Source organism: Mesoplodon mirus (assembly GCF_964341445.2).
Source record: "Mesoplodon mirus genome assembly, chromosome: 4".
NCBI lineage: Eukaryota > Metazoa > Chordata > Mammalia > Artiodactyla > Ziphiidae > Mesoplodon > Mesoplodon mirus.
This window is the reverse complement of record NC_138979.1, coordinates 33,474,239-33,490,127: the sequence shown is the minus strand read 5'-3', so window position 1 is coordinate 33,490,127 and position 15,889 is coordinate 33,474,239. Positions and strand designations below refer to the sequence as shown.

The window sequence follows — 15,889 nt, the reverse complement described above, 5'->3', positions numbered from 1 at the left end:
CTACAGGAGGACTCCACCCTGCTGACATCTTGATTCTGGACTTCTCACCTCCAGAACTGTGAGAGAGTAAATTCCTGTTGTTTTAAGCTGCCCAGTTTGTGGTAATTTGTGACTGCATCTCAAGGAAACTAAGACACCATCCTAACCCCTGCCTGCATCACCGCCCCAGGATAATTCCCACACCCTCGTTACCTTGACTCCCCCCACCCAGGCTGGCTCCCAAACAGCATGTTCTCTACTCTGTAGCCGGAGTGAGCTTCTCACAAGCACCATGGATCCCGGGACTCCTCTGGTTGAAAACCTGCAGTGGCCTGGGTACTTATTGCTCTGGGACTGAGCATCCACTCCCCTCACCCTCCACCGTCTCCTCGGGTAACATTTAGCTCCCAGATGTCACTAAGCCTCATTCACTCACAAGAGCCCACTCCAATCTGCCCGGATGAGCCAGGTCCTATGTTATTTGTTCTCCATGCCCCCGCTGGACTTTTCCTCCTTAACACTTGTCATGGTGTGTTGTGTGTGTTACACGTGATTATTTCTTTGCTGTCTCTCTTCCCCACTAAACTTTAACCTCCAGGACAGCCAGACTGCATCAGTTTTGTTCATCACTATATCCCCAACACTCAGCACAAAGTGAGTTAGTACTCAATAAATATGTGCTGGATGAATGAATGAATGAATGAACCAACAGAACAAAGAGAGAAAGAGAGTAAGCACATCTTCAACCCCTCTCCTCCTCCTGAATGTGTGATGGATGATCTCAAGCACAGGATGGGAGGGGGAAGCCATCCTTTCATAACTGGGCAAAACTCAGAAAGGTCAAAGTCTACCCACCTTCCCTTGTCAACAGTGCCAAAATCCTAAGACACGCTTTATGGGGGTAAGAAGAGAAATAAAGCAAGCAAGACAGATAGTTTGGAAAACCACTGATCCACATCAGTGTTTAAATATAATTTTCAGTTATTTAAAAGTGAATGAGGGCTTCCCTGGTGGCGCAGTGGTTGAGAGTCCACCTGCCGATGCAGGGGACGCGGGTTCATGCCCCGGTCCCGGAAGATCCCACATGCCGCGGAGCAGCTGGGCCCGTGAGCTATGGCCGTTGGGCCTGCGCGTCCGGAGCCTGTGCTCCGCAGCGGGAGGGGCCACAACAGTGAGAGGCCCGCATACCGCAAAAAAAAAAAAAAAAGTGAATGAAATCTCCACAATTCTCAAACACAATCATTAATACTATCCCATATGTCCTGTCGTGCATGCTTCAACGCAGTCCTGTAGGGGGCATATTATTGTCTGCATCTACAGGTGAGGAAACTTAGCCCAGGGAGATTAAGTCATTCACCCAAAATAAAGGGCCATGAACCGAACTGTCACCAGGTCTATCTGACTCCAAGCGCAGGGATGCTTCCACGACCCCCAGCGGTCTCCCCTCGGCCCCCGTGCCCACCCCATCTCACCCCTCAGCCGCCCTGGTGAGCACACATGCAGGCTGGGGTGAGCTCTCTCTGCTCTCCCTGATGGCAGGGAAGCTGGCCATCCAGCCACAATCTGTGACGTGTGTGAAAACAATGCCCAACTCCTTTATCCGCGGTGACACCAGAGTGATAATGAACCCAGCGACCCAAGCTGGAAATCTGTCCAGATTCATGAAATATCTTTCAACGTAAAATATGTGAGAAAAACACAAGCAGTTCAGCAGCAACAACATGCTATGTATGTAGCAAAGCAAAACAAGGCAGGTTGTATAAATATTTAACAATGAGAAAGAACTGAACTGGTGCCAGAGAAACATCCGGGATAACAGATCTAAGTAGGTTGCGGTTTCTAGTGGAAAAGTCACTAGGAAGAAATGAAACTAACCAGCCCGTGATTCTCCGATTGCACTCTCACGTGCATTTACCAAGCACCTCTGGCGACCCAACTCTAAACGTTGTTTCTGGTGGCCTAAGTGTTTCCTACACAACTGGGCAATTTCTAAGGAGCCTGAATCAAATAAACATGCTTTGCTTGCCACTAAAACACTTTATTTCTATTTCAAACAGCAGAAACCCAATAACAGTGTTCATAGTTGACTCAGATAAAATAAGGATTTTTTTCGGGGGGGGCACATTTGTCTACGTTACCTAATATGGCAAGAAAGGGACTGATGAATGCGTTTAGGAGTTCCGAGTCTGGCGTTAGTCCAAAGACTAAGTGTGGCTATTCCAAAGAAAATAAGCTATAGATTTGCAAGTATGGTTTTCATGAAGTTACCTTCGTGACTGACATTTGGAAACAGACTATATTTTTCCAGAGCTGATATCACAGGGGTGGACTTCATGGGACCCCCTGGGGGAACAATTATTGGCCTGACATTCTTCCCGGAAGGACCCAACTGCGTGGCTGAGTCCAACACAATTTTGTCCTTGCCCTCCTTTGCAAAGTGTTACGAAGGAGGCCCAGATGCCTTGGGTGGGTGAGGCTGAATGCTGACCACCGTCAGCTCTTTTCCCAGGCGGGCCTGCTGTCCTCCGCGGCGTCACGCGTAACTGGTTTGCTTCTGCTCCAGACCGGGTCCACGAGGGCGCGGTGTGAGCCCGCCCTCAGCTCCTTGCTTTCCTCCTCTTCTGCAGGGGAGGATAACTGCCGACCCTGCAAACCTCCTCCTGACCCTGGTGGACAGTCTGCCATGTGTGGACTGCGGAGCGAGGTCCCAGGGCTGCAGGCTGCTCTGTGCATGCTCATGCCCCTGCCTGGCCAGCCAGTGCCCTGGGCATCAAGCCTCCAAGGGCTGCTCCTCCAAATGCTCTCCCCAAAGGCCTGGCCTCGGGCCCGAGAGCTGGGCAAATCCAAGCTGGGCAGCAGAGGTTGCTGGGGCCAATCCCACCACTTCCTGCCGGTCCCAGCAGTCGAAGGATGTCCCCGACCCCAGCAGCTGCAAGACCCCAACCACAACTTGCTAAATTCTTTAGTTCAGGGCTTCTCAATCTAGAATGTGCATATAAATCCCTTGGGGATCTCATTAAAATGTAGCTCTTGAGTCAGTAGGCCCAGGGGGCCTGTGATTTCTAAGATGCTCTTAGGAGATGCAGGTGCAGCCCCGGTTCATATCCACTAAAGTGGTAAAAACGTGCTATAAGAATGTAAGTTTGTTATAGTTATTAATCGTTCACTGTTAGGGTTGAGTGAGAAAATAAAAGCAAAACGTGCGATGGGTCCCACAGGCATCCCCTCTCGCGGACGAGCAGGGAGACTGCACGGCAGATGCAACATCTTTAACCTCTCCCAGAAACAGCGTGATGACAGGTCAGCCGGCAGAGCTGGCTGAGCACGGCTTCCTGGTGAGCTGTTATCTGTGCCCGGACCACGGCCCGGCCAAATCCTGTGATCCAAGGCTGAAAGTATCTCTGGACTTCAGTGAAGCTCTCGGGGAGATAGGGAAGCTTAATCACAGCTGATTGGGACATGTGAATCATGCACAGGAGCTTTCCGGCCAAAGGCCTCAGGGACCGACCTGGCTGGGGCTCTCCCCAAATTATCACAAATAATTTGGAACAATTAAGAAGTGGGGGTCCACTCATTCAACAACAGCTGGAAACTCCTGTCGGTGATTGGGAAGGAGAGACTGCATCCCAAATGACCTTTCTGTGGCCATGCAAAACAGGTAATTGTTGAATGAATGAATAAATGATTTTTAAAAAGTAGTGACTGGATAAAGAAAGGGGGGAAAGAGGAAAGAAGGAAAAGAAAGGAAGGAAGGGAGGGAGGAAGGAAGGAAGGGAGGGAGGGAGGGAGGGAGGAAGGAAAGAGGGGGGGAGGGAGGGAGGAAGGGAGGGAGGGAGGAAGGAAAGAGCGGGGAGGGAGGGAGGTTAATTCAGCCTTGGCTTACACTCTTTGTGCCTTTGGACGGTTCTAACTATTGCAAAGTTCTTCCCTGTACTGAACCAAAAGGCTGACCCAATTCTCTGAATGAAGGAAGAGTCAAGCAGAAACAGAGCCACAGAAGAGCAAAGTGGGGAAATGGGCCAAATAAACCTAGTCTTGACGAGGCCACGGGTTATCCTCTTCCACGTCCGCTTGCCAGCCGGGGCCGCCAGGCACTTCCTGCGCAGCGCAGTGTCACTGACAAGGCGTTTCCAGTTTCTGCTTGCCAGCATCAGGGCTTTCCAGAGTTCAGCAGCCACAGTGGTGGTGAGTGGGTGGGGTCTTGGGATAGATGATGGAAGATACAGAGAAGGACTCGCTCTCTCTGCACTCTGCTGGGCAGCTCGCTGCGCTGCTTGCCCTCTGACCCCACCCCTTGGGCACATCCAGTTATAGTCAGAGGCTCTGCTACCACCTAGAAAGCCTGGGCCTCTCCTTCATTCCTCTCCTTCCATACAGTGAGCTGGGGCTCAGGTCACTCCAAGACCCACAGTAATTATTTCTGCAGCCCCTCCCTCCATCAAACTTTTACCTGATCACTGCCCTCCTTCAGCTCCAGAATCCTGTAACCCCAATATCCCCAGCATTCCCAGTAAGAGGAGAAGGTGCTCCCCGTTCTCCAGGAGAACACCCATCCTTCCCCATGGGCATCACTTCTAACGCCCAGAGCCTGGCTCTCCCAGCCAGGGCCAACTTTTAGTGACTGCCCTAATTTCCTCTGGGAAATCACATCTCCCCAGCTCTTGGGTCCAAGTGCCTTGGATGGAGAAGCTGGCCTCACACCCTGGCTCAGAATCCTTAGCCACAGGGATAGGGCAGGGCAGGTGTCCCAAGCTGATCCAAGAGAGCCAATCCTGGGACATTTGCTGGAAGTACTGGGAAGGCTAACAGTTTCTGCTGGTGTTGCAAAGCTAGAAGAACATAAACTTAGAGCTTCTAGTAAACACCTTTTTTGTTATATGAGGAGAGCCTGGGTGAGAATCAACCCTGCCTGGGAGCAGCCCCACTTCTGGCTATAGGGTATATCCAAAAGAACTGCAAGCAGGATCTCAAAGAGCTATCTGCACTCCCACATTCACTGCAGCATTGTTCACAATAGCCAAGATACAGAAACAATCCAAATGCCCATTGACAGATGAATGGATAAAGAAAATGTGGTATATACATACAATGGAATATTATCCAGCCTTAAAGAAGTTAGTCTTATCATTTGCGACAATAGGTTTGAACCTAGATGACCGTATGCTAAGTAAAATGAGCCAGTCACAGAAAGACAAATACTGCCTGATTCCTCTTTTTTTTTTGCGGTATGCGGGCCTCTCACTGTTGTGGCCTCTCCCGTTGTGGAGCACAGGCTCCGGACGCGCAGGCTCAGCGCCCACGGCTCACGGGCCCAGCCGCTCTGCGGCATGTGGGATCTTCCTGGACCGGGGCACGAACCCGTGTCCCCTGCATCGGCAGGCGGACTCTCAACCACTGCACCACCAGGGAAGCCCTGCCTGATTCCTCTTATACGAGGTGCCCAAAGTAGTCAAACTCATCGAGGCAGAGAGGGGAATGGTGGTTACCAGGGGCTGCAGGGAAGGGGAAATGGGGAGTTTGTGCTTAATGGGTATAAAGTTTCAGTTATGCAAGATGAGTACGTTCTAGAGATCTGCTTTCAATACTGTACCTGTAGTTAGTGATGCAGTAACATGCACTTTAAAATGGAGTAAGGAGGGATCTCATGTTCAGTGTTCTTAGAAAAAAAGAAAGAAAGAAATTGGAGAGAGAGAAAGAGGAAGGAAGGAAGGAAGGAAGGGAGGGAGGGAGGAAGGAAGGAAGAAAGGAAGGAAGGAAGAGAGGAAAGGAAAAAGAAAAAAAGCCACGAAAGAGCACAAGGAACTTTTTGGAGGTGAAGGATGCCAAGACCACCATCCAGTGTCCACTCCAGGGACATTTCTGTCCAAATGTGGTTCACTCTGCCCCTTTAAACATTGCCAGACACATTAAGACTTCCCACAGACAGAAGTGTCCACCCAACTCTGGTGAGCCCGCTAGCTAAACCCTTGACCCGGAGCCTGACCTGCCCTTGACCATCACTTCCCCCACCAACTGCCCCAGCTGGGTCTCCTGACTGGTTTCAAAAAGCCACATCCTGTGTTCAGACACTGAAGTCTGGAAAAAGACAGCTCTTTCCACGGAAGGTGATTTCAGCCGTCAAACCAACACTTCCTGGCTGCTTTATTTCCCTTTCACATCCCTCCCAGATATTTAACTTTACAAGGTGCGTTCCCAAGGATTTCTACAGGGAGTTCTCTAATTCACCCCAGGCTGGGGGATGGCAGGGCACGTCTTTCTTTGCGTCTGTTTCAGCGCCGTTGTTTTACAAGTACGGTCACGTGTCATCATTTCAGGAGACACGAGATAAGCACAATGTAGGCTCTGTCCTCACACCTTAATCCTTTATCTTCTCCCTCCTTTTCGTGTATCGTTGATAACCAACACGGAGAAAATGACTATTATCGTTCAGAAACAGTGGTACTGCCGTCACTTTTGACAACATCTGATTCAGTCTTATCATAGGTGTTATGGACTGGACTGTGTCCCCCCTAAATTGATATCTTGAAATCCTAGCCCCCCAGAACCTCAGAATGTGACTGTATTTGGACACAGGGCCTTTAAGGAGGTGAATAAAGTCATATAAAGTCAAAAGAGTACGGCCCTAATCCAGTAGGTCTGGTGTCCCTATAAGAAGAAAGAGGGAGTGGGACTTCCCTGGTGGAGCAGTGGTTAAGAATCAGCCTGTCAATGCAGGGGACACAGGTTCGAGCCCTGGTCCAGGAAGATCCCACATGCCGTGAAGCAACTAAGCCTGTGTGCCACAACTACTGAGCCTGTGCTCTACAGCCTGCAAGCCACAACTACTGAGCCCATGCGCCTAGATCCCGTGCTCTGCAACAAGAGAAGCCACCGCAACGAGAAGCCTGTGCACCACAACGAAGAGCTGCCCCTGCTTGCCGCAACTAGAGAAAGTCCGCGCGCAGCAACAGAGACCCAATGCAGCCAAAAATAAATAAATAAAGAGGGAGAGACACCAGAGATTTGTGGACACAGAGGAAAGTCCACGTGAGCACAGAGTGAGAAGGCGGCCGTCTACAGGCCTGGGAGAGAGGTCTCACCAGAAACCAAACCTTGATCTTGGACTTTCAGCCTCCAAAACTCTGAGAAAATAAATGTCAGTTGTTTAAGCCACTCAGTCTGTGGTATTTTTTTATGGCAGCCCTAGCAGACTACTACAATGAGCAAAGCACTGCCTCATTTGCTCACCAGGCTTCTGCTGAATGCCTACTGCATGCCAAGCACTGAGTAAGGCTCTGCAGGCAGACACAGAAGTGAATGAGAATCCAGTAGCTCTCAGTGTGGCAGGAAGAACACCACTGCACAGATATATCATAAAGTGGAATGCAAGTAGTATGGTATAAGTCAACTCTACTATAACACTTGTTTTGAAAATGCAAATCTGTTCCAATGCCATTGATACATTGGGGGACAATTTGAGCAGAATGTGAATTTTGTGTTTGCTTATGCATGATTTCATCTGCAAGAAATACTAGATGAACACAGAAAACTGCACCCAGCTGAACTCAGTCACATAGGAATTCACAAAATGCACACACTCAGGCACACAGCAGCCGCCTCAATTTACCGTGTGTGTTATGAGTCATACCTGTCCAACATCTGGTGTTACAGTTTTTGATTTCTGCCTGATTTCACATGACTGTCCTTGCATCATTTCACAGGAACACCCAAGTGGCAGCCCTTCTGAGGCTCACTTCCATAAGTAAACTTCAAGTCAGTTTCAAGGTCAAGTGCCATATTTATGGTAATATTTATAAATTTCTTAACCACTGAATGTGTCAAGCTGTGCTCCCATTTTTATCAGGTTCCTAGTTTTGTTCTTACCTGTCACTGACAAATTTTTGAGTGTTGTCTTCCTAGCCCATTTTCTCCCACTAAGCCCTGTGGGTTTTGTTTCACGATTCTGTTTACTGCAGTGATTTTTATGACATGTATTTTGTGTTAGAGCAGAGCTGACTGTATTTAAACGTCTCAAGGAGAAATTTCATTTCTGGTAAGTAAGGTCTGGGAAATCAGTGCCTATAATCAGGTTCACAAATAATCATGCACTTGAGGCATAATCCTCATTTCAGAGCATGTGGTTGTGACTAATGTGTCAACAGTGCTTCCTAGGGGCGACATGCCCTAATTGCAGGTAAAATATAGGGAAAAAATGATGTATTAAACACGAAGTTTTAAAACACTACAGGATGAATGAAGCTATTACACAAGCTAAGTCAAATATATCCCTCACCTGTAGGCAATTTTTTCTGACCTCCAGCTTCCTGATATGTTTAATGAAAGAAATTTTTCTCCAGGGAAAAGTCTTGAGAGAGAGAGCTACACTGACCTGTCATTGAGTTTTCTGAGGTGCACAGCTGCTCTCTCAGCTTCTCCACATCGTCAGGATGCACTTGTTCATAGAGGGTGCTCCCAAACCACTCTGACTGGGGCTGGTTCAGCACGGGGGTAACGGAGTCAGACACATAAATCACTCTCCCCGTCTCAGCCGCCACTACAAACAGAAATCCATCAGCTGCTTCAAGGATGAGATGCTTCAGTTCCTGGGAAGAAAAAAAATCATGATTAGGACCAAGTATGGACAAACCCAGGCCAATTAAATAGTGTTATTAGCAACCTTCAACTTTTATTCAGAAATTCATTATGATACACAAACAGTTTTGGGGCTTTTGCTTGTTTGTTTTGGGAAAATGAGCTGTAAAAATGCACGAAGCTTATACTAGCCCTAAGATACAGCTACTCCAAACACTGTTAAACCTGTCTTAACTGGCCCTCTCTTAGGGAGAGAGGAAATTTCTAGCCCAGGGGAATGAGAGAGCAAGAAGTGATCACCAGGAAGTGCTGGGTTGTGAGAGGTGTGAATGGCCTCACCTACATATTCAAACTGCAGTCATGTCATTGGATTAGAAGGGTCCGGTACACACGGGGCTCATGGAAGGGAGGGAGGGACCATGGGAAAGTGGGAAGAGAGAAGGAAAGGCACCAGGTGTCTCCCCAGCCACCACCTGCCACACTCAGAGTGCACTCATTCTTCTTCTCTTCCTTCCTTTCTGAGCTGAATGCTGGCGGTGGATATAAGAGTATCACCTTACACCTGCATGTCTGTCAAACTTCCAGGACTCCTTGACAGCCAACATCTCAACAGACTCTCAGAGTAATCCCAGAAAGTGGCAGGGCACCTAGCATTGCCCATGTCACTTTACGGTGAGAAGAGAGGTTGACTGCACCAGCCCTGGAGTCACACTCACACAGCTCATGACTGTCAGTGAAGGCAGGAAGGAAGCTGCTTGGGATCAATGAATGGGTGGCAGGAAGCCTGGCCATCATCCCGAGAGGGACATAGAGGGGGCAAAGTCAACTCTGTTAAAAAGTCTTCTCTTTGCAGGGCCTGCAGGCAGCTCAGGTGTGGCTACCTACCCGGTCATTCTCCCATCAAGCTCAGGAGCCCTTTCCTGCTGAATGAAAGGGGCTCCATTCCTGCAGGAGTTGGGGGGCTATGTCTTCCCCGTGTGCTGGGGTCCTCAGCCGCCTAACAACCTCACACACTGCTCAGGGCCCGAAGAACAAAGGGATCCTTCCAGTCAGTGGTTGGCAGACACTTTTTGCTGGGAATCCTTTGTTCACGTGTAATCTTAGGTGGAAGCCCCGCTGTAACACAGAGGAAGGGCCATCTGCATGGAGGCAAAAGACGTGGAGTCTAGAGCATCTGACCCCACCCTCAGTGCCCGTCCCGAGGGGGGTCCAAAAGCCCGAAAATTAGAAAATGTGAGTCTGCTGGGGAGCAGAAACTGGGGACATTTGCCAGTGCCTCTGAGCCCTTGGCTGAGTCACAACTGTAACATCCTCTGTCTGGGAATCTAGGGTGGAAGCAGGCTGTACAAGCATTTTTTTTACGGAAAGGTTTATTTTGTCCATTTCTCTTGCTTGGCACTTCTGCTGTTCCATGTCTCTTAGATGCTTACTCATTTCAGAAGATTGGGTCAGCAGTTTTACTTTTAGTATGGAGAAGATCTTCCCAACAGGAAGGACTGGAAAAAATGAAACAGGTTGTCTCGGAAAGTAGAGAATTCTCTGTCTCTGGAGGAGAGGAAGTGGACGCTGATGACTCCATGTAGGTTTTCACAGTTTCAGCCCTTTTGCAAGGACTGTGGGAAGGGCTTATGGAACGGAGCCTCATCCTCATCATGGGCCCCTCTTTCTACACCCTTCTCCCCAGTTTTTGTCTTCTGGGAGCACGTCACTCATTACCAAGGTCCTGTGCCCTGAATCCAGAATGAGCCTTGCTTTTATTCTCCAGTTAAACCAACAGTTAGGTCTAAAGGCACGGATTGTGGCATAAAAGGAGACCATCAACTATGGCCCTTCCACTTCACCGTGCAAGTCTGGGCTCCCTATTGAGCATCTTCGGCTTCCGTGTTTTCACACGCTTTTTTTCAGTGAGATTTTGTGAGGTTCGGTGAGATCTTACACGTGAAGGACTTAGTAAAGGCTTGGCACACAGTAGGCGCTTAACACACGTAGCTGTTGTTGTCATCAACAACCTACCTGGGAACCGAGAGAGAAAGATGGGGAGGACTCATGTAACTTGCATAACTGCCTTCTCTCTTCTCTTCACTTTCTTAATCCTCAGTCACTTACAGGTAAAGAGATTAATGTCAAACATGGACCCTGGCAGGTCCACGTAAGGATTAAAGAAATGCAGAGAGAAAGCTTTTCACTATCCTAGTGGTCAGGAGGTGCACAATGCATTTCTGCCTGCTCACCTGCCAGCTCTCCATCCTTCATTCCACTGCAGCCCCGTGTTAAACATTCTCCTTTTACAGAGGTGGAAAGAGGCTGGGCCCTGTGCCCAGGACCACCGGGCCCCGTGGCCTCCCAGCGAGGGTCACTCTGCTACCACACCTCCTCACACCTCGAGGTGAGGAACACGTGGGCCCTGGGGTGACCCGAGCCCTTGCTAAAATGCCTGCCACACAGGAATACACGTTAGCTCTTTCTCCCCTTGCTCTTTTCCTAAACCTAAGTCCAGTGACATGAACAGATTCTTCCTACTGGCAGAATAAACGATTCTGTCTCTGGACACGCCTTCCTCCCCTGTTCCTCCAAGGCTCTGTGCTCACTGGTCTGCTCGTGTCGAATCCCTTCCTCTCCCCCGTTTCTGTGCATCTTCTGGGGCTCCTTCACAGCCTGCCAGGGCCAGCTCTCTCCCGAGAAGCCCCCGACGAGACCTAACACTTCCTACCTGCATCCCCGACAGCACATCACTTTCCTCTCCCCTGCCTGCACCATACACAAAGTGCTCTCAAGTCCATCATCTCCTTTATCCTGCAGTACCCCTCAGAGTCAGGAAGGAAGAAAGCTCATGTTCATCCACAGATGAGCAAACAGAAGCTGAGAGCATCTGATGATCTGCGCTACTACTGGCCAGCATGGAGAAGAACCATGACCCAGAACACAGGCCTTCCAGTGCAGGGAACGGTCAAGTTACAAAATACCTCCCACTAACCATTTCCTGGGTTTGCTCTTCCCAACTATGCAGCTACTAGTACAGCCATTAAACATATGGCTTTGGGGTCTGACCAACCTGTGTCAACTCCTGGCCCCGCCACGGAGCAGGGGACTGATGCTTTCTAAGCCTCCACTTGCTCATCTCTAAAGCAGGGATGAATTACAGAGGCTTCCTCCTCGGGCTAGAATAAGGATTGAATGAAATCCTGCACAGACAGATCTGACTTTGACCCGGCTCAAGGCAGAGGCCCAAGTGCTGGCTGTTTGGATCCTTGCCACTATGATTGTTGTGACAGCTACCAAAACTTTGATCACCATCATGATCACCACCGCTATTCTACCACAGAAAAACTGTGGTTTTGCTTGGCTTTTTCCTGTATTAGCATGCTAAGCACAATGTCTTTTTTTGAGTGATGCCTTATTAAGGTACATGGGAAATTTAAAAAGCAGAAGACGCAAAATCAGACAAACACCCCTGGAAGAGCATTTCCTAGTGAAGAATGGAAATAAAATCCCCTGGTTTCGTCCCTACCTCAGCCTTTAGCCCTGTTTCCCCACGTAGCTTATCTCATCTTGGCGATGCTGTCAATCATTCTCTCCCTTTCCAGTGATGCCATTACCCGGGGAGAAAAGCACGCAGGCGAGGGGCGAACGGGATACCTGCTCCGTCAGGAACGAAGGCTTGTAGGCGCCGTCTGTGGACTTGTTCCCGGTGCCCCGCATGGACTTCATGTGCGAGACGGCCATGCGCAGGATGGTGAGCTTGTCCGGCTTCCGGGCCAGCGCGCTGCACGTGGGGACCATGTCAGAGAGCTCGGTGATGTACTGGGTCATCTTGTTCCGCCGCCTCCTTTCAATCTCACTGTGGTTCTCTCTTCCCGAAAGCACGAGATCAGGAGAGGGGGAAAGAGAAGGATCAGACAGGGGGTTACTGTCTGACGGTGTAAAACGGCACGTACATCGTTAATGCCAAGTAACCAAAAGACTAGCTCGTAATGGCTAATTCAGTGGCTTTGAACACATCTTGGGCAGAGCAGCTCCCTGACACATTAGCAAGTTTCTTTCTCGGGGGGTGGGGTGGGGACAGGCTTCTACAGATGCCTCAGACTCACCTCTAAATATGTACTCAAAGCTTTCCACTGCTCCCATGTACCTAAGTACTTTTTAATAAGCATAAATAACGAAGACATTATCCTTCAGGCATCCAAAGTGAACTCAACATGCTTTCCATGTGCACCCAGGGATCTGTACATGCTACGTGTGCGCACACACACACACACACACACATGCACACACACTGAATGTAGTTACCATCTGCTCAAATACGTGGTTTACTTTGACCCCCAGTGAGAAACATGTCTAGCCTTGCCATTCTTGGTGTCACTGAACAGACAGCCAGGCCACAGACCTACGTCACATCAAGTTGTGAACGAGCCTTCGCACTATGCACAGCACATTTTCTGCAGCTTAGTAACAGAACAGGTGCACCCCGCTCACTAAACAACAGAGAGCCAATTAAAAAACCCAGCACTGCCAGGAATTCTGAAAGCAACCCTCACGGACGTGTTAAGATGCTAAACTAGCAAAAGGGATGATAGAATGTTTCTGTCTCGAGATTATCACCTCTAGGCTAGAAAGGGAGTAACAGCCAACCCAGTTCAATGACACTGAGACAAAGCTGTCACTTCGGATAAAAGAACTGTCTAAAAGTACATCACACGTCCGTTGTAGGATTTAGGGTTTCACAGGTGCTCAAAGTATGAGGGTGACACTAAGAGCAAGAAAAGAACCACCCCAAGCAAGGCTTCCTCACACACTGCATGTATCCATGGGGCTTCACACCCCACCTTCCCAGGCTGGGAGCAGACGCCAGGCAGGCCTGATTACAGGCAGGTGTCACGTGAACACGCAAACAAACCAAGGGGGACAAGCTAAGCTGGGCGGCCTGGTGAGCACCTTCTATACAAAAAGCACTGAGCCAGGCGCACAAGGGGGAGGGGACGAAGGAACCAGGAAATGTCTCGCTCCTATCCTAAAGCAGCTAAGTACCAGTTAGGATGGTAAAACATCACCTTGCATAGTAGAAACGAAGGCAGAATGTGACTAAATGCTCCCAGAGGCACATGGAAAGTAAAGACCCCAGGAGAGAATAAGAGAGGAGAGGGGGAGGTGCTCCTGGAAGGGGTGGGGGAGGAGCTGGGAGGGAGCTGGCCCTGATCAGGCAGCAGGTAAAGGGGGTATATTCTGGGGGGAGGATCAGCAGGATCAAAGAAAGGGCTGGAATTGGGATGAAGCCTCCGTGGGCAGGAGCAGACAGGCCTGGGTGCAGGGGAGGTCCTGGGGCTTGGAGGAGAGGGCCGAGCAACCAGGAGCGTGAGAAGCTGGGCTGGTAACAGGGCCTGGGTCTGCCATGCCCCTCAGCTGGCTTCTGGGGAAAGGTTCGGAGGTGGGTGAGTCCTGCGGGGAGGCAGGAGGAGAGGGCAGCTGAGGCCAGCAAGGGGACTCCTGGGGCGAGGTCTTCCCTCCTGCCCATAGTGAGGACCCTTGGGAGTAGACCAGGGAGCATAGGAAACAGCCAGAGGCAGCCCAAGTGCCCCTGCTGCACGGGGCAAGGGAGGATGCCCGCTGTTCAGGAGAAATGGCTCTCGGCTCTCAGGTTCCTGGGCAGGGGCTCATATGCTGTGGAGAGAGGAAAGACAACCAAGCAGAGGGGGCCCATCACAGAGACGGGGGGAGTGGGGAGAAGGGGGCATTTGGTCAGGGGACTCCTGTGTGCCCCAGTCTTCATCACCATCACCCACTTGTGCCCTCCACACACACCTGTCACAGGTGGCCTGGAGCCGCTGGCCCACTGTGCACTGTGCATCGGGAGGGTCTGGGTGAGCTTGCTCAGGGGCGTGCTCTCCACCCTGCCAGCCCGCACCTCATCGAGGCAGACAGGAGCGGAGATGGTGTGCAGAGAACGCTGCCTGGGACTGTTGAAGGGTGTGTCGGACAGAAACTCTGGCCATGCAGGAACAGTACATCACGATGCAGGATGCACATCCCTGCCGGGGGGCCCTGGACATGCTTCCCCGTATCTCCTGCTCAGAGACACTCCCGAACCCTAACTTGCTCCTACGGCTTGCCGTCTAAGTTCCACCCCCTCAGCTTGATTTCTAGGACCCCCCCTGCGCCCCAAGTCAGGTCCCACCCACTCTTCCGCCCTGTGTTCCAGCAGGCGCTCAGCTCCTTCACTCGCCTCACAGCACAGGAATGCGCTGTTCCCTCTTCCTCACCTTCAGGGCAGCCCACGGCGAAGTGCTTCTTCCCCTCACACTCAGTCTGCGTCAGATCTTTTCTAAATACCTCCCGGTTCTCTTCTACCTTCTCCTGGCCCACGCCCACCAGCTGGCACCACTTCTCACCCCCTCACCTCGGTGCCACCAGCCTCCGCAGTCTGGTCACCTCTCTCATCTCATCGCCCTCAGTTCAGTCTGCGTGCTGTGACTGGGCGGATATTTCTAAAGACGCAAACCCAGCTCTTCCCTTTCCAGCCCTTCAGTGATGCCCTAAGCCCACAGGGCCAAGTCCAAGCCCCTGGCTAGTTACCACAGCAACCATGCCAAGACTGGACCAGGGCACGCCTGCTTCTGATCCTATTTCCAAAAGAGCCACAGACCATCTCGCTTTGTAAACGTCTGGGGGGAAGAGTCTTTGTGAAGTTCTTAAACGTGGATCTAAAGCAATTTCATCACTGCACTGGATAAACCCAACTCATGAGATCAGGTGCTTGACGGAGACACGAGGGCAACTGTTTAAAATCAACTGTATTGACTGACCAGTGCAGAAAATGCTCCAATCATTTCACAAAATAAGACTGAGTTACCAACAGAAGGTCAAAATGACAAAGAGCTGCCAGTTACCTAGCAACAAGATAAATGAGTGTAGCTACTGAATCTACTAAAATATGTATATGTCTATTCATATACATGTATGTATATATAGTTCCATTTTGAAAGATCACGGAGGCAAGAAACAGGAAAAACATCTCTTGGGAAAACAGAAGGAAGTGTCCCCAGGACCAAAGCCACCTCCTCCACAGGGTGTGGCCGATGCGGGGTCTGCTTGGAGGAGCTGCAGGGGCAGCCTGTGACCTTGGCATCTGAGTTTCGTGTGCCCCATGTGCAGCATCAATAAAGCAATGAGCCCCCTCTGTACGTGGGCGCAGGGGCAAGGGCTCTGCAGCAGTGACAGCTGAGGACGCAGGCACAGCCGTCGGCTGTAACACCTCTGCCGGCACAAGAGGGCCCCCAGCCTGGCCCAGGAACACGGTTGCAGAAACTAAGGGCAAGAAAGAGGAAGTGCAGCTGCACGCTGCCTT

General features: G+C 50.5%; 1 protein-coding gene across 7 annotated transcripts in view; it reads right to left on the bottom strand.

Annotated features, from left to right (window-relative positions):
• Window positions 1-15,889, bottom strand: part of ARNT2 (aryl hydrocarbon receptor nuclear translocator 2) — a 192,503-nt gene that overhangs the window by 113,017 nt on the left and 63,597 nt on the right. For all 7 annotated transcript variants that reach the window (XM_082619590.1, XM_082619592.1, XM_082619588.1 and 4 more), the window contains 2 exons: window positions 12,187-12,400; window positions 8,348-8,561 (listed from right to left, as the gene is read on the bottom strand). In XM_082619590.1, coding sequence (XP_082475716.1) covers window positions 8,348-8,561; window positions 12,187-12,400 — 428 coding nt within the window. The remainder of the gene's footprint in view (window positions 1-8,347; window positions 8,562-12,186; window positions 12,401-15,889) is intronic.